The 25733-nt window shown below is 40.7% G+C and overlaps 2 protein-coding genes across 2 annotated transcripts; both read right to left on the reverse strand.

The window, feature by feature from the left end:
* Positions 1-1040: 1040 nt before the first annotated feature.
* LOC146707940 (volume-regulated anion channel subunit LRRC8C) lies at positions 1041-7113 on the reverse strand. Its single transcript, XM_085459568.1, has 3 exons — positions 7015-7113; positions 6166-6324; positions 1041-4062 (listed from the first exon to the last, which is right to left on the reverse strand). The coding sequence occupies exons 2-3, from the start codon at positions 6304-6306 to the stop codon at positions 1780-1782; spliced, it is 2424 nt and encodes an 807-aa protein (XP_085315694.1). The 5' UTR covers positions 6307-6324; positions 7015-7113; the 3' UTR covers positions 1041-1779.
* Positions 7114-11679: 4566 nt separating this feature from the next.
* keap1b (kelch-like ECH-associated protein 1b) lies at positions 11680-25170 on the reverse strand. Its single transcript, XM_085459569.1, has 7 exons — positions 25077-25170; positions 20252-21445; positions 18937-19182; positions 17216-17892; positions 15875-16080; positions 12803-12979; positions 11680-11991 (listed from the first exon to the last, which is right to left on the reverse strand). Exons 2-7 carry the CDS (start codon positions 20555-20557, stop codon positions 11750-11752), a joined length of 1854 nt encoding a protein of 617 aa, XP_085315695.1. The 5' UTR covers positions 20558-21445; positions 25077-25170; the 3' UTR covers positions 11680-11749.
* Between the last annotated feature and the right edge of the window lie 563 nt (positions 25171-25733).

Consider the following 25733-nt stretch of genomic DNA (forward strand, 5'->3'; position numbering starts at 1 on the left):
TTTAAACATGTACTTTTCAAAGAGTTTTTTACATGTCCACTTAGGCGGACAACAGATGTGTATGGACTGACACATCATTGTCCAATGTAGTGGTTTATGTGTATACCATCAACACTGACACAAATACAAGAAAACAGCCTTTGAATAGCTGTCCACTGTAGTGACCACTATGTGTGAAAGGGTTAAAGAAATAGAGAAATTATTGACAAATCACTTACTTCCTACTGTGCAACTTATTTCCTTTCATAACATAAGTGCTAAATTCTCCCTAAAACATCTCAATTCCTTAATGTGACAGAAAATAGCACACACAGTAATCCTTGAATCAAGGGCAAGTGAGTGTGCTGATCGACACAAACATATTAAGAAGTCACACAAGCCAGAACATGACCGACTGCAGTTCGTTTGAGCAGTGGAAGCTGTTTCCAGGAAGCACCGGTTTTATGTGCGTCTGAACATGAGATGTGAATGGAGGAAACAATGGTGAAGGAAAAGTGCAGAATCCATTCATCTAAAGTTTTGCATAAAGGATGTTTGAAATTTTTTAAAAAGAAAGAAAAACAAGATTTGAAGTAAAAATATATCCAGTTTAAAGCATTTAAACAGATCAGCCTAGTCATCCAAGTTAGCAAGTTTCCATAGTTGCATGTTACGTGCCACAGCTTTTTAAAATTCTGCTGCCTGGACATCACCTCCAATTATCACCTGTATTATGCTGAAACATTAGTGGAAACAGCAGCCATTACCACTGGCACTCACATCATGCACAGTCATTGTTGTAGAGAGTGAACCTTTACCTTATATACCTCATACCACCCCAGTATGAGTTCACTCACTTCTCCATTTGACTGAATGTGTAAACAGAGATATGAACACCTTTTATCCAGCTACTGAAAGGCTTTTTCTCCCTCCACGTGTTTTGGAACTGAAACGGAGCAACATGAACCACCACACTGTAAGAAATGCATATTCACGCTGTGTAAACCTGTCAAGCAGGATACGGTTCAAAGGTCTTTAGTAAACAAACGGAGGTGCAGTCCCAAAACATTTGAAGGTTAAGGCTTGTTCACTGTTTTATTTCCCCACATACAGTATTAATCTGATCTTGAATTACAACACTTTTTTTGTTCCACTTTACATTTCTGTGTCATCTACTGAAGTAAAAATCAAGTTTTGTAAAAATTAAATGTAGATGTGTTTTTACACATTTTAACTTAATAAAAAAAGATTCTATTTTCAGGACAACACATAAAAAACATTTTCAAAATGTGAAAATCAAAAAATATGAATCATTTCATTATGACTGCTTTTAAATAGAGTCTTTAAATCTTTTTTTAATGGATATGCAAAACTGGGACAATTAGGATTTCCACATTTGTCCACAGATGTGTTTTCCCTACTAGAAATACACAGTGTGGTTTAAGCTGCCTGGAGAAAGCGTGCGGGAGGCAGCCTTCATGATGTCCACTTAATGCAGTTTGCGGTTTGCATATGGCACAATTTGACATCACATGGACTTTGTGCTAGGCACCTGGTAGATTAAAGACCGTCTGATCCAACTGTGTTAGACCTTTGTGTTCTCACAAGCACCTCTTTAGGTCAGTCCTATGAAAGTCTTCAGCTTTAGAGTTACTGGTTCTCTTTTAGTGGTCAGCTGTGGTTTGGGTTTTCCTTTTGCTTCTCTCTGAAAAATATTTGGATCAAAAATGTTTTTTCAAGCTCACCCACCACTCTTTAATTAGAAAACACAAGTATGTGACGAACCTTAGCTCCACACACTCAGCTTTTATTTAACTTGCTTCTTACATCTGATGGCAGTTGATCCAGCAGGTTATCTTCTACTATCAGCCCACTCAGCAGGGGACAGTCCCCTATCTCCTGAGGTAAGTACTCCAGACGGTTTCCTTTAATATCCAGCCGGACCAGCTGGGCAAGGTTGGCTACTTTTGAGCTGAGGTGTGAAAGGCGGTTGTTACCAAGAATCAGCGTTTTTAGCCTTTTACAGGAGAACAGCTCTTCTGGCACTGTCTCTAAGGAGTTGAAAGCTGCGGAGAAGAACTGCAGGCTCTGCAGGATGTTCACTTCAGAAGGGAGCGAAGTGAGTTGATTGTGAGAGATGTCAAGGTGCCGGAGTTTGGTGCAGTAGAAGAGCCGAGAGGGAAGCTTTCCTAGCTTGTTCCAGCTAATGTCCAGTGTCTCCAAGGTATGCAGCTTAGATATATGTTCAGGGATGTATGAGATTTTATTGTGCCATAGCCGAAGTGTCACTAAATGCCTGCAGTGCTGTAAGCTCAGGATCTCCTCCACAGTAGTGAGTTTGTTTTCCTTCAGGTCCAGCTCCTGCAGATTGCTCAGGCTGAAGACAGCACTTGGGATGCGCTCCAACTCACAGCCCACTAATTCCAGTGAAACTAAGTTGGTTAACTTCTTCAGGATGCTTAAAGCCTGGACCCTGACACTTTCATTGTAGATACGCAAGCGCTGCAACTGGAACGCAACATCTCCTATGCTGGAGGGGATCTTTGTAAGTTTGGAGCGAAAAGTGAGGACCCTCAAAGCTCTAAGCTCTTTAAAGGAATCCAGAATGGGACTTTTGGACACCTCGTTGGTTAAAGGACCTTCCAGGTGGAGCTCTTCCAGGCAGTGTAAGGTGTACATCCACACAGGAACCTCTTCTAAATGCTCAAAGGTTAGATATAGAATCTTTAAATGTTCTCTCAGGTGGTTTAGAGCAGCAACTTGGAGCTTTGCGGGGCAGTAGACCATTGATAACTCCTGGAGAGACTCTAGCTTTGCTATACTAGCCGGTATGGTGACATTCTTCATCTGCTCGAGTTTGAGTGATTCCAGTTCGGGAATTTCAAAAACGGTTTCTGGAAGCCCTGGTAACATTAACAGGTGTAGCTCTAGACGGTTTCTGGTGTTCCTGGCTAGACGCGTGCGCAACTTTTTGTCAGTCCACTCGTAGTTTAGATTAAGCTGATGGAGGCGGCTCTCGCTGACTTCGGAAAGAAAGACAGCAAACCTTTTAGAATAAAGAGCATCATATTGGTCCACAAGATGCAGGAGGAAGGCAAAATCATTCTTCACATCAGGTATGTCATTAATTCCGGTCTCCAGTCTGACCTGCTCAAAGTAGTACTCCTTTAGAGGTCGATGGAAAAGCCAGTAGAGGGTATAGATACGCAGAAGTCCAAATACGGCCACAAAGCAGATATAGCAGTAGGCAAGCTTGGAGAAAAGATGTGCTTTGTTGTGGTTACAGCAATAGATATCAAAACCAGTCAGCTCAGGCGGAACCAAACACTGCACAACTATCTCAATGTTAGGTACCAGCAATGCGGTGTAAATAATAATCAAAAGAAAATGGATGACCTTTACTGACGTTTGCAGAACGTACATGTGGTACAAAATGTCTTTTTCCTCCACATGAGTTCGGAGCTTCTTCACCTTTTCAAATAGAGCTTTGGCTTGCTCTCCTTCCTTCTTATCCAACAAAGAGAGGGTAGACTTCGGTTCTGCACTTTTCTTTTCTTGATTAGACTTAACAGAGCAGGAGCGAAGAAGGCCCACAGTCTCCTCCTCATCGATTTGTCCTTCTGTGGAGCCTTTAGTCATAGTGTTCCTCCTCCAGTTGACTAGCTTCTCCTCGCCTCTTTCCTCAGAAACTTCACTCAGGGCTCTTGTGGTCCAGGGTGAGTCAAAGCACTTGTCAAGAATGTTGACAAAGAGATCAATTTTAGAAGATGTCCCAGGAAACTTGAACCAGAAGCTGCTTGTTACCATGAAGATTATGGTGTGGATAACCACGAGGTACGGAAAGTACTTTGCATACCAGTGAACAGACCTCTCATAGCAATAGTTGTTGACGAACACGTATTGATGAATGTCCAGATTGTTCTTCCGCCCAAACACCTCCACTATGATGGGGCTCGCCGGGGTCACCAGTGTGTTCTGCAACTTCTCATTGTCCCCATAACTGCTGATGTTGCTGCAGTCAATTGCTTTTGGTGTTGGACTGGTGAAGTGGCTTGGCAGGCATGCAATCTTGTCTTGGGTGAGCTATAAAAAAAAAAGAACATAATAATATCGTGATAAAAACAAAGCCCGGTTCACTTGTTGGTACTCAAGTATTTCTGACTTGAGAACAGCAAGGCCTAAACTAATCCGCTTGTTCTCACTCTCAGGCGTAACATAGTCACGATTTGTCAAATCCCGAGGAGTTCCTGAGGAAGGCGAAAGGTGACCTTCCGCATTCTTATGCTACGTGCCAGGTTATGGATGAAATCTAGCAGAATGATGCTCCCGCGGTAATACACGTTCCAGCCATGTATTCCAGCCCTAACCCTAACTCTATCCCTAACCTCAACCAGCATGTTAGATAGTGTTTTCCAAAGTGATTTAAGTAAAACAAACGCACACGTGTAGATTCATTCCAAACGGTTCTCATGTTTCCTCATTTTTCTGATCTTGTAATATAGGGACGTGATGGGTTCCCGGAAGTGTAATATACTGACAATTTATCACTTAGTGTATAATGCTACGCTTTGGGAGTGATGAACTAACAGGTTTCACCTTGCGCGTAAAGCCTAAATGCACAAGCTAAAAACTGCAGATGATAAAATCAGATAGGGGTTTAAAAATACACGAAATCCTCCGCCCTTTGATGCGTCATCAAACAGACGAGCAACAATCAGAAACAGGCTTATACTTTCCAAGCCATGACATCAGACATGACACTACTTGGAGGGATGATCCATTCCACCTCTTCATTTCAGAGTAAAAGTCACTATTAACATGCTGCTGTAGGAAAGCAAGAAAAATCCATCACCAAAGCAGAAGATTCCACTGTAGTGGAATATTTTCTTTATTGTTTTTTAATTAACGAGATTTTGTGCTGCTGCAGAGGTTAATGAGCACAGCGTGTCTAACAGCACTAAGTGAAAGGGAGATTTAATTCTGCCATTTCTATTTTTACATTTAATTGGATTACCTATGTCTGAAGAAGAAATCACAACACTAAAATCCACAATTAGAAAGTGCTTCGCAGTCTGGATAAAAACAGATGAAAGAATAAAAGTACATATTTATACTTACAAACACACAGTCTTTCATTCATTCCTACATACACACTTATGTATACACATATGAGAAGAACAAAAGGCCAAAAATAATTAATGGCTTTATTTATGGCCTTTTGTTATGAGTATTGACTAGTTTTTTGTTAGCAGCCTAGCTGCTGTATTCTAGGCCAATGGTAGACGGGCTAAAGCAGACTGAGAAATGCATGTGAAAAGTGAGTTAGTTATAACTAACTACAAACTACTATGTACTATGTACAAAAATTTCTTCATTACTGGTAGATTTTTAAGATATTTCGTAAATGAAAGAAACCAGACTGGATAAACTTTGAGTTGTGAAAATTTTGGTCGAAAATAGCAGATGATTTAATATTTTTAATTTAAAATTAAATGTGTGTGTTACACCATCCTTGTAAAGGTGGTGGTTATATGTTTAATTGCTTGGTTGAAATCCATAATTACTTTATAAATGTTACACTGACAGAAGTAATAAATAATAAATATTCTAATGAGTGTCAGACTATAGAGAACCCCTTTGGTTGCTGAATTATTTTCACACATTCAGTTTCGCCAAACAGACTGTGTAGATGGTGCAGCAATTCAGACAGCTTTGTGACCAATTCTTTTCATGAATGCGTCCCCTGTAATGCCCATTTGTTGTTGGTGTCTACGCTTAAACAACAATTTAGTACAATTAGAGGAATAAACTGATGCTTCTGCTCTGAAAAACACAACAGTTAGAAAATCTGCAGTAAACAAGTTGTGATATTTGTATGTTATTATATCTGATTAGCGCTGACTACACTGTAGTCCCTTTGCTTTACTTTGGTGCTATTTTAATGTGACACAGAAATGATATTCATGTGATGAGAGACACACATTAAGCAGCCAGTTTGTGATCTGAATGTGCACAAAGTGGGTCAGGAGAAACAAGTTCTTTCAGCTGTAGTGCATGCATTTTTGCGTGACTGGGTGGCCAGATAATGCAGGAATTATCATGGCATCTACAATGAGACAGACAAGGTCAGCGATGACTTGGTTTTACTTTTTGAAAACTTATGGACACAAAGTGTAGACACCTTACCTGCAAAGTGCATCCAAAGACTCCAATCATGAGCATAGCAATGCACAGATACTCTGTGAAAACATCCCACCATGGCTTCAGGACCCTATACTTCGAGCTGGGCTCTGTGCCGAGGGATCTGAATTCACCCACTGGGATCATCCTGGCTGCTGCTCCACACTGATGAAAGGAGACGAAAGGAAAGGAACGAGTGGATTTGAGCAATGAAGCTGGAACAGGCTTTCAATGCAGAGAAGTCTCCAGAGAAAATCTTGTCAAAGGTTTTAAAGTTACATGACACAAAGAACACACATGAGCTTTGGCTGTTTATTGACCTTGAATGAATGGACGCTCCTCCTGCGCTCAAAGGGGGATTCAAACAGGATGAACTAGTCTGACAACAAAGAGAGTCTCTCTCTCTCTCTGGAAAGAATGGAAACAATTTTGTGTCCTGAAGCCCACCTTAATAGATAAACAGAGAAAGAAGGACAGAAGCTCCACTGTTTTATAACAATACTACTGCATCAAGACGAGATAAATAGCCTGTTAATTTGTGATGTGAGCTGTGCGCATTTGTGCACACACAGGTAACCAAATACAAATCATTGCAGCAGACTTCTGTCTGGCTAATTTCTTCTTAACATCGCTGCTTGTGTTAAATTTGAGGTAAAAGTGGCGTTTCTTGCGGCGTTGTCTTCATTTAACAGCGCAGGTAATTCGTGAACTTCCAAAGCTACTTCCTAAATCAAACGAGTATAACCTCGAGAACTTATCTCCCATTAAGTTTCCACTGAAGTTTGAAATTATCTCAGAAGTTTCGCCCAACAGAGTAAAACAGAAGCAAGCGTCAGCAAGATTAATTTTACATACCTGCGCGCACACAGGATCCTCTGGTGTCCGGTGGCAGTGGCCAGAGTTTTTTCATCACTTTCAGAGGCGCTCACCGGTGTGAAGCTCGCGAGAAATCACGCGGCACAAACAAGCGAGGCTTTCAAAATAAAACCACTGTCAGCGAGCATGTTCAACGCATGTGAGCGCTGACTTTACAGAGGCACACTTCAAGTAATCTATACGTAGTTAATGTGATTACTGCAATTAGTGTATATTTGCGCCCCTAGCAATAATTTAAAATGAGGCTTTATATGAAATTAACCCATAAGACTCCAGACCCATTTTTACTTTCAGGAAAACTAGGAGAGAGTGAATGCTAAAACTTGAACAGAAGATTTCTTCAATGTGTAGAAGGTGAGTTAATAGATCAAAGTGTATAAGCGGACATTTCTTCACCTAACAATCAACAACCCATAAACCCATCAGAATGCAAGCACGTGGTCTGTTATCGTATGACTTTCAAATGATAAGAAGGCATGGTTATTAAATAATGCTCCTGGTCTCACGCAAGACAAAGCAGGAACAGCCTCCTTATTTTTCAGCCACACCTCGATTAGTGTTGCGTAACCTTGACATTTTTGTAAACTCATGCTGTGGTAATATTCGGGAGAAGAAGGGAAGAGAGGAAGTTACCGCAGTGACTTTCTTTCCGCCCAAACGGAATCACAAAGTTATCATCCTCCTGTGTTTGACGTGCATTTCTTATTACAATCTGACGTCGGGTGTTAAGCAGAAAAGTTTAGAGGCCTATTAACTGCTTAAATTTCCATCTGCAATATTTGAAAGATATTTTCTTCCAACGAGAAACTGATGACGCAACTGTATATCTTCAAAGATTCTTTTTTAAGTCTGTGTTTTTTAGGCCTGTGTTTGCCAAGTCTTAATACTCTTGTAAGCCCACACAATACTTCTCGGTAGTGTAAACAGTGGTCTACCTTATCCACCTGCTGGGTTTAGCCAGGAAATTAGATGTGTTGGGAGGTATCATGGGTGGTCGGTAAATGACATACCTGCTTTTGACTCACTGAAAAACACACTAGAAAGATCATAAAAATGAGACTTTGCACACTAGTATCTACACGCACACTTTATTAGGTGCATCTTGCTCATACTGGGCTGAAGCTCTTTTTGCCATGTCCTAATCCTTCATGGCATAGATTCAAAAACATTACTCAGGCATTTGGGTCCTTATTGATCACACCTTCACTGTCAGCTGCACGTCCATGATATGAATCTCCGGTTCCACCACATTCCAAAGATGCCTTATTAGATTGAGGTCTGGTGACTGCCGAGGCCATCAGAGAATTGCAAACTCATTGTCATTTTCAGGAAACTGGTTTGAGACTATTTAAGCTCAACATCCTACAGGTTATTCCACTAAAATCAGGATAATGTCGAAAATGGGTACACTTTGGTCATTAAGAGATGGACATGGTCAGAAAGAACGCATGGGTAGGATGTGGAGTTTAAATGATGCTCAGTTGGGGCTCAAAGTATACACTTCACCATCACGAGCAGCCTGAACATAAATAGAAAGCAGGATTGCTTGCTTACATGAGATTCTGACCCCACCACACAAATTTTGCAGCAGAAATTAAGAATCATCAGAGCAAGAGAGGAGAAATGATGTGGGTTTCTGCTCTTGTTCCCATCTGCTTCAACATTTCGCCTCTACTAAAGATACTCTTCTGCATATCTTGGTTGTAACAAGTGCTAAATTAGTTACTGCATCAACAAGTGTTTTTTCCTGCTAATTTGACATTTCCTCTTTTTTGCTGTATTCCGTGTAAACGCTAAAGGTGGTTGTGTTGGGGGATATCCCAGCACATCTGCAGTTTCTAAAAAAAATTCGCCTGGCCCCAACAGCCACACCACATTCAGAGTCACTTAGAATCATCTTGATGACATTCACTTTGAACTTCAATAGGCCACGCAGACCATGTGTTCATGCCCGAATGTAGTGGGACGCTGACACGTGATCGTATGATTAGATAGTTGCATTAATAAGTAGTTAATCAGATGTACCTATCAAAGTGGGCAGGGAGCATCCATCTTTAGCAAAAAGCGTAAATTGGTAACTTTATTTTAGGGTAAATGTAGAAATAAAATACAAGAAGATATGAAGGCGCATTAGCTCCCTCTAGTGGCCACTAGTGATTTGAAAACAGCACAAATGAACGTAACATCAAGAATAAAAAACAGGAAAAAAAAACAAACAAAACACACACAACCCAGCAACTATCAGAACTAAAATTATTACATGACTACAGCAGTGCAATAAACACATTTTAATTAACAGTGCATTACTGTACAGGGTAGGTCTTGCTTGGGGGGAGAAATGTACAAAGCAGATGCTTTTAAATATTTTCATCTCTAATCCAAACACTGGACAGGGGGGGAAAGGTCCCTTTCAAGGTGAAGCGTCGGTTTCTCTTTTTTTGTTTTATTTTTTTTGCGTTTTTTTTAAACAAACATCCAAAATCTGCATTAACAGGCATTCCTAGTTTGTTACAATGCATGCTAGTTATTAAAACACTACACCAGAGTCCAATTTAATACAAAGCTGATGTCAGTTTAGAGGAAGAAGAAAAATCACAAAGGACCTGAACAAATAAATAAAAAAGTGAGCTCTGAATTCCTGTACAAGACTTTGTAGAATATCAATGTACAAAACATCACTTAAAAACATTTGTAGCTTAAACCGCTGTTACAAATACATTTTTTAAGCAAGTTTCCCCCCCCCCCCTTTTTTTTTTTTTTTTAATCATTAGTATACAATATTTGAACACGAATGCACAAACATGGTCATTTGTGTCTGAGGTCTCAAGGATGTGAAAATCCAAAAAAAATTGTTTACTGCGCGCGGGAGGGTCTCATTTCTGTCTGCAAATAGTGAGATGTTTCAATTCAGGCCGTTTAAATGCTACAGTATTGATTCCTCTAAACACAGCCTAAACTAATTTCTTCATTCTGTTGGCGCTTTGCACACCGATCCCACTGGACGACAATCGTGGAGCCCGAGAAGAAGCATCGCTCAGTATTTTACTAAAGTTTCACATTTTATGCAATCAGTTAAAGAACACATTTGTTACTATGCAGACTCTTGTATCAACACTTGAATTTGTCACAGTGGGCCTCATGCAAGAACCACTTGCTTAAAGCAGATCCTTTCTACCATAATCTGAGATGACAATTTATACAATTTGGCAGGTGCATGCACATTTTCCCCCACACCCGTACAGCTGCATAATGACTGCAGTTGAAGGAACAGAAACTCAGCTGCCAGTTTATGATTATACACACTTAACTAGATGTAATGCTCTATAATATGACATCCTGCAATAAATCCTACCTTCATGAAGGTTGTAATTTCTGATTAAGTGGTTCCATAAAAAGGTGGTGATTCTGTGGAAGTGTTATGCACCAAAGTGACAGGCGTTTATTATTTTGCCCCAGTAAGATCACTAAAAGGCAACAAAGCAGTAGAAACCCACTGTGAAAGCTGGATTTACTGCAGGACTGCTAGTTTTAGCCGTGCCTACCAAAATAAACCTGCAGCAGAGCCTCAGGTAGTCATGTAAGAAAGGCCAAAGTATTTCTTCTTGGAATCTAACAGCACACGTCATGGTTGGTGTTGCAGGCGAGGGATCACACCAACACCAAATGCCTCGCACAGGCCGTTTGTTCTTGGATTTAAAACTGGAACCACCTTGCCAGCTTGCTTGAAAACCCTCTTTTATATTACAGGTATATTCTTGTGTGTGATCCAGTAATCCAAAATGTTCTTGAAAATATTTAAGGTGGGATAAGAGCTCTGGAGCTGCAGAATCTGTCTTCAGCTTAGATCAACAACAACCGATTTAAATATCTTCCGCGTGCCTTCACAGGCGTCATACAGGATGTCCACTTTAAATAAAAATAGATTATTTGCAAAAAAATGAGTTCTAAACAGATGGTGAGTTTAAACATGTACATTACTACTAAAAATAACAGCAAATAACTGTCATATACAATAAACAGGAGGGAAATAATGGTTCCTGTGCTATATCAAAAACCTGTTACTACACAGTTTTTTTGGACTGCTAGTACTGGATATATCCAACATCAGGAGCTTAAATTCTTCTTCTTTATTTATTTATGTATTCTTTTTTAATGTGCAGATTGTGATTTTGTAAAGAACTATTGGACTGAATTAAGATGGTCTGTATAAGCACGTCAAACAAGCTCTTGCATGAGGCCCACTGTACGATCTTCATCTTGTGGCTCTCTGGGTTAACACTAATTTCCACACAGTGACTCAGCCTGTGCCTTCCCACACAAGCACCTCAGGAGAATATACCGACATAGTGATAATGCCCACAGGCATTGTAATGGCACTTTGATTGCTGCACACACACACACACACACACACACACACACGCACACGCACACGCACACGCACACGCTACGTTTTGTTTACATAATCGATCGCTTGAAGTATTTCCTTCACCTATCAGATTTAGTTTGCTCTTTAAATGCAATAAAGAGCCCCTGATGACTCATCGGGCCAGTAAAGTGACCTTTTTACTATGGAGCCCTTTACTTGAACTTTACAAATGATGATCTAGCTGAGGGCTTCAAATGCCGCGTTGGAGCACAAAGCTAGACTGTCTGGATCTTATAACGATACTCAATTTAAAGGACCAGTTTTCACAGGTCAGTTTTGAGATGCGTGTCAGTGTGTGGATCGGGTCCTGCTCAGATCTTCGCGTGCATTTGCCGAAGGGTCCGCCTTGCCACTGGTTCTTCCACCGTCACATGCCTGACACTGCAATAAATCCTTTTGGCAGGGCTCCATGGTGACAGCCACTCCCACGCCGCTGCGGCCTGAAGTCATGTGGGTCACCTCTGACCAAGTGTCCTGCTCTGGGTCGTAACACTCCACACTGTCGAGGAAAGTGCTGCCATCGTAACCTCCTGTAAGCACAGCACAGATCTGAGCTATGGATAACAAACACTAAGTGGAGTGAGTAAATAGGAGTTAGTTATTGCTACTGTGACTCATAAAAACTTAAATATTTACATTTTATAGTCACAAAAACTGAACAAGTTACCCAAGGTTAATCATGCCTTGCAAAATACATCTAAACACTTAACGGTTACACTACAAAGAGTTTTAATACGCAGACACATTAAAAAGAAAGCACACTTCCTAGGTAAACACAACATCACATGACATATTACACACTCTGGCATTATTTATTTAACACAAACTGAAACGCAGAAGCAGTGTGTGAAAACCAAAAAAACTAAATAAAAACAAACAAACAAACCTGCAAAGACGCAATTGAAAAAACCACAAGACAACCGTCCATGGTGGTGAAGGCGTTATGATATGGGCATGTTTTACAGCCACAAGACCAAAGTACTGTTTACCAAAGTATTCTAGAGTCAAGTGTGAGGCCATCTGCCTGACAGCTGAAATTTGGCCAAAACGAGGTCATGCAACAGGCCAATGATCGCGAGAACAGTAGCAAAGCTACTAAAGAATGGCTGAAAAAGTAAACAATGAAGGTGTTGTAATATCCCAAAGTCCAAACCTCAACCTGAATGAAATGCTGTGGTGTGGTGCTCGTGACCTAAATGAGTACTGGCTCACACCCAATGATTGTAAATGTGGGAGGTGAACAAAATAATTGCATTGATATCGGTATAATAATTAAAACATATTTTGTAAATCAAATCGTTGCTTTTTTCTCAGCAGGCTTCTACGAGCTACATTACTCACCCAACACATAGATGCGTCCATGCAGCGCAGTGACTCCCAGAGCACTGCGTCTGTGCCTCATGGAGGCAGCAAAGCTCCACGTATCGGTTTCTACATCATGGCGCTCCACCGTGTTCAGCTGGTTGGTGCCGTCGTATCCGCCCATCACAAAGATCTGATTGCCAAGTGCACACACGCCTAAAAGAAAAGGTCAACTGTTTCATTTATTCAAACTAAATGTGGGCAGACACATGTAAGCACATGCCAGAACTGGCTGAAGAAAAGAGTAACGTCTACGCTACGGTCACAGGTAGCTTTGTTTTGACTGCCATCATAAAAGAAAGAAAAAAAAAGGAAAATACAATTAAAACTCCAGGCCAACCATGTATTTAAGGACACACAAAGAAAGGCATACACACTCCCCACATAAGTGTTTTGTTTTTTCTTTAATGCGTTTCTTGATTAAGAAAAATCATTGCCTCTGCCAAGGAGGTTGTGTTTATTTTAACACTTGTGTGAGGGTTGTAAAATGTTACCAATCCATTCAAATTTGGCTTACATCCACCATGATCTTAAAAGGTCAACATAATGATTTATTTGCTTAAAAAAAAAAAAAAAAAAAAAAAAAAAAAAAGAAGAGAAAAAAAGAAAAAGAAAAGAAAGAATCCTTATAACTTAGAAACTATGATCCTTACAAATAGGGCTGCACGATTAATCGTTAGAAAATCGCAATCTCAATTTATACTTATGTGCGATCTTATTTCCAAATGACAACAATTAAAAAAAAAGAAAAAGAAAAAAAAAAGATGATGACTGTACCGCATTTTGATCCGGGACGTAATCTGCATGAAAACAAGCGCTCACTCTTCCTGCTCAACAAATGACAAGGGCGGAGCCTTATACCACGTGATACAGAAGCTGGCTGCTAAAATTGGCAGGGAAAAAACAACGGAGAGCACGTCAGGGATGACGAGAAAGTGACTGGAGAAAATCCGTCCCGGTCAACCACCCAAACATCAATAATGGGAACCTTATACAGCGCTTCCCCATACCCGTCGAACTCCCGCAGGCACAAAGAAATTACGGAGGCTATCACTTATCACCTGACCAAAGATATGGCTCCCATCAACACTGTGCAAAACGAGGGATTTAGGAAAATGATCAACACCCTAGACAAACGAGTGCCGTCCCGCAACTATTTTTCTATTGTTGCACTACCTGCTCTATACACGCAGTGTCGAGGAACGGTGGAGATGGAATTTCAAGCAGTACAACATTTTGTGGCAACAACAAAATGTGAGACATTTGTTGTTTTTATGTTTATTTATTGTTTTTATGTTCAGTCTCAACTGTTACGAAGTTGATGTGCAGTTAATAAGTGCAATAAATATTTATACTGGAAAAGAAAATCGTGAGAGAATCGTGATCTCAATTCTAAGCAAAAAAAAAAAAAAAATCGTGATTCTCATTTTATGCAAAATCGTGCAGCCCTACTTACAAATGTGGTGTGTCAACATATATGAAGTACCAGCATAAAGATTTTAATTATCATGTCAAATTTGACCTCTTCAAGGTCAACACACAGATCTGGAGGTCATAGAGCTATTTAAAACATTTAATCATATAAGGTATGATCAATGGAGATTTTAAAGATAAAATTTTCTTTGGACTTCTGACCTATGTTTTTATTGTCAACATTTAATTTCTACTGCACTACAAACATTATTTTTTTTAAGCAAATTGAAAACTAACGAAATCCAAAAAAAAAAATTTAAAAATGAATGAATACAAAACACAATACTAATCCCTTAAAATTTAAATAGTGCCCAAATGGTGAGGTGCTTGGGTGGGGGGATTGTGCTCGGAGTGCTTCTTGTTTATTGACTCTGTGCAGAGACTGACAACATAGCAGATTTTGCCCACTGTAGCAAAGCCAAAATATCTCATGGACACCTTTATCCTATCACACACAGTTTAGAAGATGGATGCTGCCAGAGCAATGACACTCATTGGTTTGGGAAGTCCAGTTTCAAAACCTCAACCTGAGCATTTTTACCGTCTCCATCGGTATGTTTTGAAACCAGAAGTGAGGAGTTATCTCTGGATCTCTGTATGTTTGATTTAGTCTGAGCTGAAACTAGCGATTGAGCCCTAATAAGTCATGAGGAAAGTTCACTGAGATCACAGAAAAAAGTCGCTTAGGGCCATTTTCACTTAGATTTCTATTCAAATGGAAGTCTTTTTACAAACAGATACATGATTTAAATGATATCGAAGTTTGACTGACCCACACAATCACTGAATTTCACACAGGTTTCAAGTAACAGCATTTGATTGTTAAAATATGAGAGTGTTTTGGTCACGGTTGACAGGACACGCTGTTCAAAACTGTGGACAGAGCGATAACCAGTGTTGACATGGTCAGACCTGTTACCAGTCGTTAACCCCAGATGCACGTTACAAAACACACCTTCTTCCTTTTATAACTTATCGCAGAAGTTAAAAAAGTAACACAAAGCTAAGCTTACCAATTTGACAAAAGGGGCCACAGTCACGCTTCTGTTTATTTTACACCAAAATATGGAAAGTAGTAACAATAAGAGTACTAATAAGCATCCATACATAAAGACTTCCTGCCAAAGTCTTGGGTCTGTTCTCTAGATATGAGTAATAACTGCTGAGGTAACTAGTTTCTTCCCAGAGTCCAGTTGGATTTCACATCTCAAAGCTTGCCAAAAGATGTCAATAAAATGCCTAGATATTTTGGCTTCACTTTCTCCATATACACTCTACTGCAAGATTATTATAGGTTCTGTCTAATTTCTCAATTGTTTTTTCTTTTTTTTTTGAGAAATGTTGCTTTTTACCTGAAATCTTTGTTTATTTCCTTTGCCTCACTATTAAGCTGCCCTTGCTGTCTGGTTTAAGTACTGCTTGGGTCTACCTAGCAAAAACAGGAAGGTCTGCAGGGGCAGGAAGTCTTGCAAATCTTTACAAATCACAGGTGGAAAACTGCACGGGCAGTTGTGTAAATTGATTGTTTTTCAGAAACGTTTTTCATCATTAGGAGGCAGCTTTACAATTCCTTCTTACCAGCTCCGGAGCGGACCGTGTTCATCGGAGCCATGGTCTTCCACTCATCCTTCTCAGGGTTGTAGCACTCACAGGAACTGAGCCGGTTGGCCCCGTCGAACCCCCCCACAGCGTAGAGCAGCCGGTTGATGACCGCCACACCCACACCGATACGTCGTGTTAACATCGGGGCTACCAGCTGCCACTGATCCTGTTCTGGATCATACCTGTGGAGAACCAACACAAACTAAGAAGGCTACATAGTTTGAAAAGAAAGTAATTATCGCTATATTTCCGAGCTTTAAATTCCCGTTTTCTTTTTGCCAACTAATAACATTAGTCAGTTTACTTATCGGGTTTCTAAATCGCAAATGTAACCAACTCTTGTAACTAATCATCCCAATGAATGAACCACTGCCAGGAGTCTGCTCCACAGATTCATTAGTTTCATTCCTCAGTATCTGTGGTTAGCCGTTGTGCTACAGTGCGTCATATGTGCTTTCGGATGTTACATGATTGTTCAGACTGGCTGGACATGTTCCTCTTTCACCGAGACTGTGGGCTACCTGCGTAAGATCTTCTATTTTAGGAACAAAGCCAACTTTTGGGTAAAGTTTCTGCCTTGAATTAAAATGTACGTAATCCCAGTTTTAAATGGGTAGCAGTGAAAAATCTGGGGCAGGTTTATGTCAAGGTTAGTCAGAGCAAGGCCAATACGGCACCTCGGATATTTCTCATGGGACTTGATGGGCTCTCCGCTTCCCTTTTTGTTATTATTTATTAAAATGTATGTTGTTAAGTCACTGTTCATACCCAACACCAGAAAGCACCTAAACAAAGCTGCCGTTTCACAGGTGTGGATTAAAAGCTGCATCCGGCAGGATTATCTCAAGATGTTAAGCAATCTGAGAAAGAATGAGTATTAGTTCTTCTTGATCTGGTCATATAACAATGTTCGTACAAGCATTTCGTGCCAAGCTTAGATTGAGAGAGAAACAAAAGGTGTCTTGTTTCTCTTTTCAATTGTCACTAAGTTTAATATTACAAAAATATTTCCCTGTAGACTCAAACACCCTCACAGCAGCTTTGTGTGATCTAAAAATAAATTGCAGGAAGTAAAATGTTTCCAGGAAGTTACCCGATTACTTCTCTTGACAGACACAACCATAAGCCTTTCATTAAAATGACCTGTGCTGACCACATACTGTAATTGTTACTTAACTATTCAACCAGTAAAAGACTGCTGGTTTTCTTTCTACATTCAAACACACATAATTGATAAAAGAACAAATTCAAAATAGGCAGAATTGGTCTGTGTAATAAAAGTAATACCATCTTCCATTATTAGCCAACTTGACTTACCTTTCCACACTATTATGATGAATGCACCCATGTGATCCACCAACTGCATATACCATGCCATCGATGACCCCGACTCCGATTCGGTTCCTGGGCACGCTCATGGGTGCACACGGCAGCCAGCAGTTGTTCATAGGATTGTAACAGTCTAAAGCGTTTGAGTCCATGTTACCATCAGGCGCGTTGTTTCTTCCACCAACAGCATAGAAAAGCCCACTGATCACACAGGCGGCCAGGCCGCTTCGGGGTACCTGCAGGTCGGCAAGCCTCAGCCAGGTTCCCGTGCAAGGGTTGTAAGCCTCCAGGTAGCTGAGCGACTGACGGAAATAACCCCCTGCTGTGTAGATGAGCTGCGGCACCTTGGGAGTTCTGCAAGAAATCACTTTGGTGGGTTTGTGGAGGGTGAGGTCCTGGAAGATCTGAGCCAGGTAGTCTTTACACTGTGGGTCCCAGTCCAGAGACTGAAGTTGGGTCTGCAGGAAGTTGGGGGTGAGGGAATGGCAGCGGACAGCCTGGAGTAAGGCTTGGACATACGGTCGCCTGTTCTCCCGGTCATATCGCACCCAGGCCACGCATGCCTGGAAGACTTCGGACTCACAGCGCACGTTGAGCTCGTCGCGGCTGATCAGGTTGACCAGCTGGCAGTGGGACAAGTTGAAGAATTCCTCTTGGGTTGCTACCTGGAAAGCAGGAGTACAGATTTAAAGTAACTTTTTATGATACACGTGTTGTTAAAGAATAAAGTACCTGGTGTGAGTAATTACAACAACTGGAAAGATTTTTCAAACAACTGATTAATATTTCTGAGCTAAAAGTTTCCAGACAGCTAATGACAGCTGCATAAGTCCAAAATCCAGACATATATGACTGAATGGAATCTAGACCAGCAGCAAATTCTCATCTAATTTTCTTACCTAAAGTAACTGCTGGATCAATTAAACTGTGCACAGTCTGTTCCAAATACAAACAGATTTATTTTAAATTATGGATCAATCATGTAATCTTTATCAGTTGGTTTTTGCTTATTTTGATCAATTATAACATAACGGTGAGGACAAAACAAACTCTTGCAACAAATAATCTCTTTCTAACAAAGGAAAACTGGTTTCCTACCCTGACAGCCACAATATATTTAAAAAGTCAAATCTCTGGTGAGCAGGCATGTATTGAATATTATACCATTTATAGGTTTTAACCTCACAGACAGACATGTGACACGTCTTTGTCATAAGCTGGACCTACCCTTGATCTTATCTCCTTATGAGGGAGAAATATTAACTGTCCTTTCATTTCTTGTACTGTGTTGTATCATCATCTTTTGCAGTCAGTTATGCTTCAGCCACCAGTAAACCCACATAGATACTCACAAGTCATCGTGACTCATAGCTTGAATTCTCTTGGCCTTCTTGTGAAGAGAATTCAAGCTATGAGTCTGCCAGTGGACTCATAGCTTGAACCCACCAGAAGAAACCACAATGCAGCAAGTGAAACATTGTTTACTCAGACCTCAAAACACTTTACACACAGATTTCCTGCCCCAAAAACTTGAACAGATTTGTAGAATGTTTAATTCTTGATATCTAAGTTACAAAATCATTACTTAAGCGCCACAAATTAGGAAAAAACAATTACAAGGAGTGGCTCCAACTTCATGTGCAGCCCAACAATGCAGTTCAGTGATTCTAACGAAAATGCTTTCATTCGAGATGCTATTTAAGCCTTACCTGGCTGAAGTTCATGTAGATGTATTCTCTGGCCTTCTGGTGGAGCTCTGTGCAACCGATCTGCTCTGCAAAGCTGGCAATGCCAATAGCGTTGCTGGGGTCAAGCTGCTGGACGAGGAAATCACAGCAGGCCTTGACCACGCTGTCTATCTGGTACATGACAGCACCATTCATCACATGGATGACACACTTCTCACCCACAGAGATGCTGGCTGTGTAGGCAAACTCTATCAGTCTGTCCATTACCTGAAATGGTGAAAAGACACAACGTAAGGGGTTGGACTGTGGGAGGTCAGTGCACAGATGAGAAAATTAGAGCGAGAGAAGCTGGAGAGAAAAATTATTTAATGCTATGCTAAATTCTGGAAGGAAGGAACCCAGATTAGCATCTCACAAGCTATCACGTCATAGATATTGTTTCGATCACACTCTATGTGAGCTCAGTAAACACCCAACGCAAGTAAAGGAAGTCAAGATAAAACTGTTTAGCCACTGTGCATACCTGTTTTACAGAGAGAGAGCTTACTTTTTAAAAAGGTGGAACTTCAGTCCTGAGTACCATAGAAAAATATTTATGCACTTTTACATATGACTCATAATTACTTTGAACATATTATTTGCTCATGGAAAAAAAGATTAAAAAAAAAAAAAGAGAGAAATGCACTCAATCCATGGGTACACACATTTTCCGAATATAAATTACATGTATTGTAAAAATGTTTTAAGCACTTCAGATAAAGACATTAACAATCATAAAGTGTGATGTAGAAAATGTAAAATCCAAATATGCAGTCATATAGCAACAAGGAGGAGTCCTACAGAGCAACTAAAAAGGGCAGGCATCGTAGCAAACCCTCCAAGATGCTTGGAATAACCCATTTGGTTAATAATCAGTGTGATGTAAGGCTGATATTCATTTAGTTTTGACTTTTAATTGCACTTGTACAAAGATAAATGATAAAGAAAAACAGTGGATGGTGTTATCTATAAAGGTATGATCATCTGAGTATGGTTTTAAAGCAATTCTGACTTTCTGTTTCACTTTAAAGCAGTGCAGGATTTTTGTGGGAGTGGAGCCATTTTTTTCTAACAATGCTGGAAAAGCCCATTGTGGTATACAGCTTGGTTTTAAAGTTACAATTCCCATACATACTGGATTTTCCTTGTAATAATGTGAGGCCGGTTTATGCTGAAAGAGGAGTAACTCGATTCCCATTTAGTTATTCGGAAGTCAACAAATAAACACAATACTACAGCTACATTTAAATGAGTACAAATCAAACAAAACATTCAGGCAAGGATAAAACAGACTAACCTTGGGGTGAATTCCTTCGATGGGCACCAACTCCATACCGCACTCCTTCAGGCCGTTGGTGAACATGGCCCTGAAGACCGGGGACGAGGAGGCCAACACCACCTTGTGAGCCACAAAGTCCACCGCCTCCAGGTCCTTGTAGCGCACGCGTAGCGTGACGTCGCACAGCTGCCGCTCCAGCCGCAGCTCGTTCATGATGGCGAAGGCGGCTGACGTGTGGCTCTCGAGCGTGTAGCTGAAGACGCGGTGACCATTGCGCGTGGACGGAGTCACCAGCGCTTTGTATTCTGTCAAACACTCCGTCATTTCCTACCCTTTCTCCTCCTCTTTGGTCGCCTTCTCAAGAACAGTGGACGGCGTTATGGGGCATCCTTGCACCACATGCAGGCATGGGTCGAAATAAAAGAATTTAATTTGAGGAATTTGGTAGACAGCCAAACAGAAAGCTCCAGGCCCTCCTGACTTTTCTATGAGTAAAAGAGTTATGTCTGGTTTATAAAAACATGGGGATTTCCTTGCTATGTTCAGTACTTCAGTCCAGCCATTCGCCCCATTATGGCATTACTAGAGCGTTGAATGCAAGGCTGCCACTCATGGCTGCATGTACTAATATATGCTGCAGTTCCAACATAATTAAAATGCCTTGAATTAAGGGTCCCTCTGGTTTTGTTTGAAGGTTAACTTTTCAGAGAAAGAGTTAGAGAATAGCAGGCAAAGTAAGAACTGCTCCAGACTCAGATCAGTTGTTTGTGTTGGCAACACAGTTGCTTTCCTTTCCACTTCTCTATTATTTCAGCAGAAACGTATTAATCATACCCAGCAATATAAACAGTCAGTTTGCAGTACGTCTCTGTTATCTTGTCTTCCTCTGAGCCTTCTAATCAAATATATTTTGACTGCTCAAAAAGTCTTCAATCAAACAACTCAAGAGCTGTGCCAGATTCACAAACTGTGCAGATCAATCTTGCACAGTGATAAAAAAATAAAATAAAATCTATTGCTTTGTTACAAAAAGTAATAATCAAAGCTGTCTTCAAAAGAGCTATTCAGCGTCCGAGACTCTAGGTGAGGCAGTTGAGCCTTTAGGAATGAAGTGGTAGCGGTGTTTCGTTGTTTTCTCTGGAGAAGCCTTCCTTGAGGATGCCCACCTATTTGTTTGTTTACTTACTAAGAAGCAGTTGGTTCAGCTGACAGCTGGGGAGAGAAAGAGAGAGAGCATGTGTTTGTTTCATACTGATAAACTCTGCTTCTCTGCTCGGTCTACATACGTACATCAATGCCTTGCATAGCGAGTGATTCAGCACTATTCTTTACCTATGAACTCATACAACAAAACTTTATCAATGCAGTGACACATAATTCTCTGTCATTCTTCCTCATGCACTCCACTTACAGTCAAGGCTTTGTCTTTGTAACGATGACTATGCAGCTCATTAAAAAAAACAAAAAACAAAAACCATCTTCTGCTTTTATGAGTCCCAAACTCTAGTTCTCTCTATCAGTCGCCAATACTGATGCACGGATCCAGTTTTGTTTTGTTTTTTACCCCAGTTCTGATACGACACGATTACCTCAACTCAACATACAATAATAAGGTATGTGTTGGTACTGGGTACCAATCCAGGAACAGTGTTTATTTAATACACTGTATTTGAGTAACGAAAAATACTTATCAGGCTTGATTTAAAACATTGCTTTACTAATTCTGTTTGCAATCCAAGACAATTTAAAAAACAAAGGGAGTACTACAATAGCTGTAAGGGCTTATCCAACAGGTGCTCTTAAGTAGGGCAGATGCAAAGTCAGGCTACGTCCACACTAATGTGTTTTGAAAACGCAGCGTTTTCTCTCCGCTTTGACCTCCCGTCCACACTGAGACGGCGTTTTCCTCAAGAAAAAACGCAGCATTTTGAAAATGCTCTCGAAAACACATACATTTCAAAACGGAGCTGTCCCGTCGCAGTGTGGACACTCGAAAACGCAGACTTTCTAAAACGATGACGCATTTTAGTCATGTGATGCAGTCATGTGAGCAATTAAACAAAGATAGCCGAGTGCATTATACAGCAGTTGTTTTGATTGCTCTCAACTTTGACAGCCCTAAAAAAGATTAATATCAGTTTGTACATGCTCCGGATAGCTTTTCTTCAAATTCTTTAGTTCTCACTTGCTTTTGCGTGAAAATGACTGAAAATGCTAGTGTGGACGCCGTTTTCAAATCTATCCGGGCTAGTGTGGACGTAGCCTAATGCGTTTTCATTTGTCATGATAGTTTCTCCTTATCTGGCATCGCTTCACACACAGGTAGTGTGCACAGCTGATAAAAGACAGGGTGAAGTGAAACACGCAAAAGAAAAACTGTTGGTGAGGAACTCAAGTGCCTGGAATCCTACCTATTACTTTCAGTAATTTTAAAAGTAAAAAACGTCCACATAGAGAGGCTAACAATATAAGCAAAACAGCAAGTAAGTGTAAGTGAGTGTGTAAGCAGCAGCTAGGGAGTGCTGCTCATTTTGAAGGACAACGCCGTGACTTAAATTAGGCTTTAATTTAACAGGCCAGCATGAGTAAGTGTGCTCTTGCTCTGCCCTGTTGCCAATCCACTGGGGGTTTGAACAGAGGGAACAGTTTGTTCAAACCAACAGCAGAATCCAAGTACATCCATTGCAGCATCTTCCAGACATGTTTAAACCAAATTAGGCTAAGAAAACAAAACAATCTTTTAATCAGAGTCAAGAGGTACTTTTATCGGAGTAATCCAGGAGGAGGAGAGGGCTCTGGCTCTGCAGACTGGCTTACAAACAAATACTTCTACAGGTAATATGTGGGATCAGATCCACTACGTTGAACCCATTAAGTTGAAAATTTAATGCCTTCATTTTTATTCCAATCCCACTTCTTCTTTTCAGAATATGAACTGCCTGCAACATTGACGTACAATACAAGAAACATGTGGTTAATGTCTGTTTGGAGCCCTCTGATCAGGAAGAGTCTGAATTACTCAGCAACAATGCTGCTGTGAGGGTTCGGTTATATAACAAAGCACCCGTGAGTTGTGTATACACACCAACACAAACACACACGCACACTGATCGTTACGTGAAGCATTGATAAAAGGACGCAAAACAAAAGGCCAGGTTCTATGACCTTGTAGCTTTCCAATCTGCAAATAGGTTACCGTGTTCTTTGCAATCATTAAAGATTAAGGGGGAAAAAAACCCAAACTCAGTTTGAGAGTTTTTCATCTTACCAACAAATGGGAACACGTCAGTGACCATGATGGAACTCGTCATGAGGAAGTCAGCCAGTTAAGCTCGCTGTAATATGAAACACACCGCGATTCACATTTACTGCTGTGCCTCCCCCCTTCCAGGATTCTGGGTGAAATAGTTTCACAGGAGAACATATTGCTCAACTCGCCCACTTTCCACAGCAGACAGAAACGACTCACTGACAAACAAGCTCTCCAAGTCCCACACTATACCTGCTGCATTTCTCTGACATTTCATCAATAATAAAAACACATTTTTGGGTATGATGAATGCGACAGGTATAACTGGGTCCAAGCCACTCTAAAGACAGTATCTGTTGTTGAATCAATCAATTGATGAATCAGCTGACAAACACTGCACGTATTATGATAACATTTATTGTTAAGACATTTTATAACCTACACATGTGGGAAATCCGGAAATTTCACATGCCATAAGCCAAATGACTCCTAGCAAACATCTGGAGGGTTTTACTCCTCTAACATGAAAAAACTTGTTCATTACAGGTTCTAGAAGTGCAATTAAACTGTCACTCGACGGTGACACTAAACAAGGAAGTTTCAAGGAGTTGGCAGCAGTAAATCCTTACTAAAGGACGAACTCAAACAGAAACTGAAAATGTCCAGTATACATCTTTAAAAGACGAACGTGAACGATAAACCAGCGATTTATGCTGATGCTGCTAAAAATCTTCCACTGCAACCCTAATCTTGACAAGAAAGTTGGCTCATCAACAGCACAGTAATAAAGATGCACACTCACCCCTGACAGAGACCCCGCACGTCGGTTTGCGTGCCACCCTTCAGGCCTACAGGTCTTGGGTGTCTTACAACAACTGGAGGGACTCTACAAGTTTAACAGTTTGATCTGAGCTACACCTACAGCTGTGTCAGCGATTTTTATTTTATTTTGTGCTACAAAGCCAGCAAACGCAATCGAGCCAGAAGTGAAACAAACAAGTACAGAGTCCAGCGCGTTTCTCGGGCATTTTGGCAACCAGCTCTCTTCGGTGACTCATCGTGAACTCTTCACCGAGCAAACAGTGGAACTGGATGTACCAAAACATGACCCAGAAGTGAAGCCAGTCCTTTACATAAACCCTGATGGACTTGGATTTCCGCGCCATTTACCTGACATGAAGAGCACACAAAAAGCCACCGTGTGTCCTCTACGAGGATCATTTCTGAGCTTGCGTTTGTAAAACAAAAATAATCCACAGACCTGGCATGCAAAGGTAGAGGAGAGCAAGAAAAATCGGCTGCAGGTTTCTGGTGGGTTTGCAACGACGGTGAACTCAGAAGGTCTCACGATGAAAGAGCCGTAATCCCCATCAAAACAACAAGTCAAACGTTTCGGAAACAGAGCTGACAGCAAAATAGGCTCCTAATAATAGACAGTAGAGTAACGGCTGTGAGCCGAGCTCGTAACAAACGTGCTAACAAAGCGGTATCAAAATATATTCTTGCTAACCCGCCCGCACAAAATCCAGATATGTCCAAACAACTGACATTAATCACTAATGGCTCCTTAAATTTGGAATAACAGAGAATTACCGTAGTCTAGAACAATTCCTCCATCGCGGTCTGCCGAGCCCCGAGCCACACAGAAAGGAGGGGAAAGCTGTAACTCAGCGTGACTAAGCATTGTACCGGCCTCATCTCGCCTTCACAATAAGAGCTCGCCACCAAAGCGTTGGCCCGCCTCTGTTTATTACTAATGGCAGACAAACGCTCCCCGTGGGAGGGGGCTTTTATTGAGAAGGAATTCTTAAAACGAAGGAAAAGCTGGGCCAATTTTTGGCAGGGAGCCAAAAACTGCAGCATTAACGTCAATCAAAATCTGTTATAAATACCATATAGAGGATAAAACTGCAAAACAGGTACTTATTTTAGCAACTTAAAAAGGGATCTCATTATGAGAAAATAACTAGAATAATGCAGTAACACTGCTTTAAAACTGTATGAGTAATTGTTGAAACCCCAGCAGGAAATTACTAAACTGGCATTGTTTAACGATCACTATGTTGCTCAGACATAATGGTGTGTGCTCTAGAGACATGGTTATAATGTTCCTGCAGTTCTGCTTTAAAACATGAATGACTCCTACATAGCACAGGAGCTTGGGAGGAATGTGTTTGCAGTGCTGACACACCACTAAGGTTTTTTTCCCCTCCTTCCAAAACACGTAATTCAGGTCACAGAATTTGATGT

Source organism: Copadichromis virginalis, linkage group LG6 (assembly GCF_057382275.1).
Source record: "Copadichromis virginalis isolate Kocher_CV1m ecotype Utaka linkage group LG6, C_Virginalis_male_GT1.1, whole genome shotgun sequence".
Lineage (NCBI taxonomy): Eukaryota > Metazoa > Chordata > Actinopteri > Cichliformes > Cichlidae > Copadichromis > Copadichromis virginalis.

Excerpts from the sequence above, each read along its gene's own strand:
- LOC146707940 (XM_085459568.1), bottom strand. The coding sequence starts at position 6,306 with ATGATCCCAGTGGGTGAATTCAGATCCCTCGGCACAGAGCCCAGCTCG. Across the intron at positions 4,063-6,165 it reads TCTTTGGATGCACTTTGCAG|CTCACCCAAGACAAGATTGC; the intron begins GTAAGGTGTCTA and ends TTTTTTTTATAG.
- keap1b (XM_085459569.1), bottom strand. The coding sequence starts at position 20,557 with ATGACGGAGTGTTTGACAGAATACAAAGCGCTGGTGACTCCGTCCACG. Across the intron at positions 19,183-20,251 it reads TCGAAGGAATTCACCCCAAG|GTAATGGACAGACTGATAGA; the intron begins GTTAGTCTGTTT and ends TCACCATTTCAG. Across the intron at positions 12,980-15,874 it reads CACGGTCCGCTCCGGAGCTG|GCGTGTGTGCACTTGGCAAT; the intron begins GTAAGAAGGAAT and ends CTTTTCTTTTAG.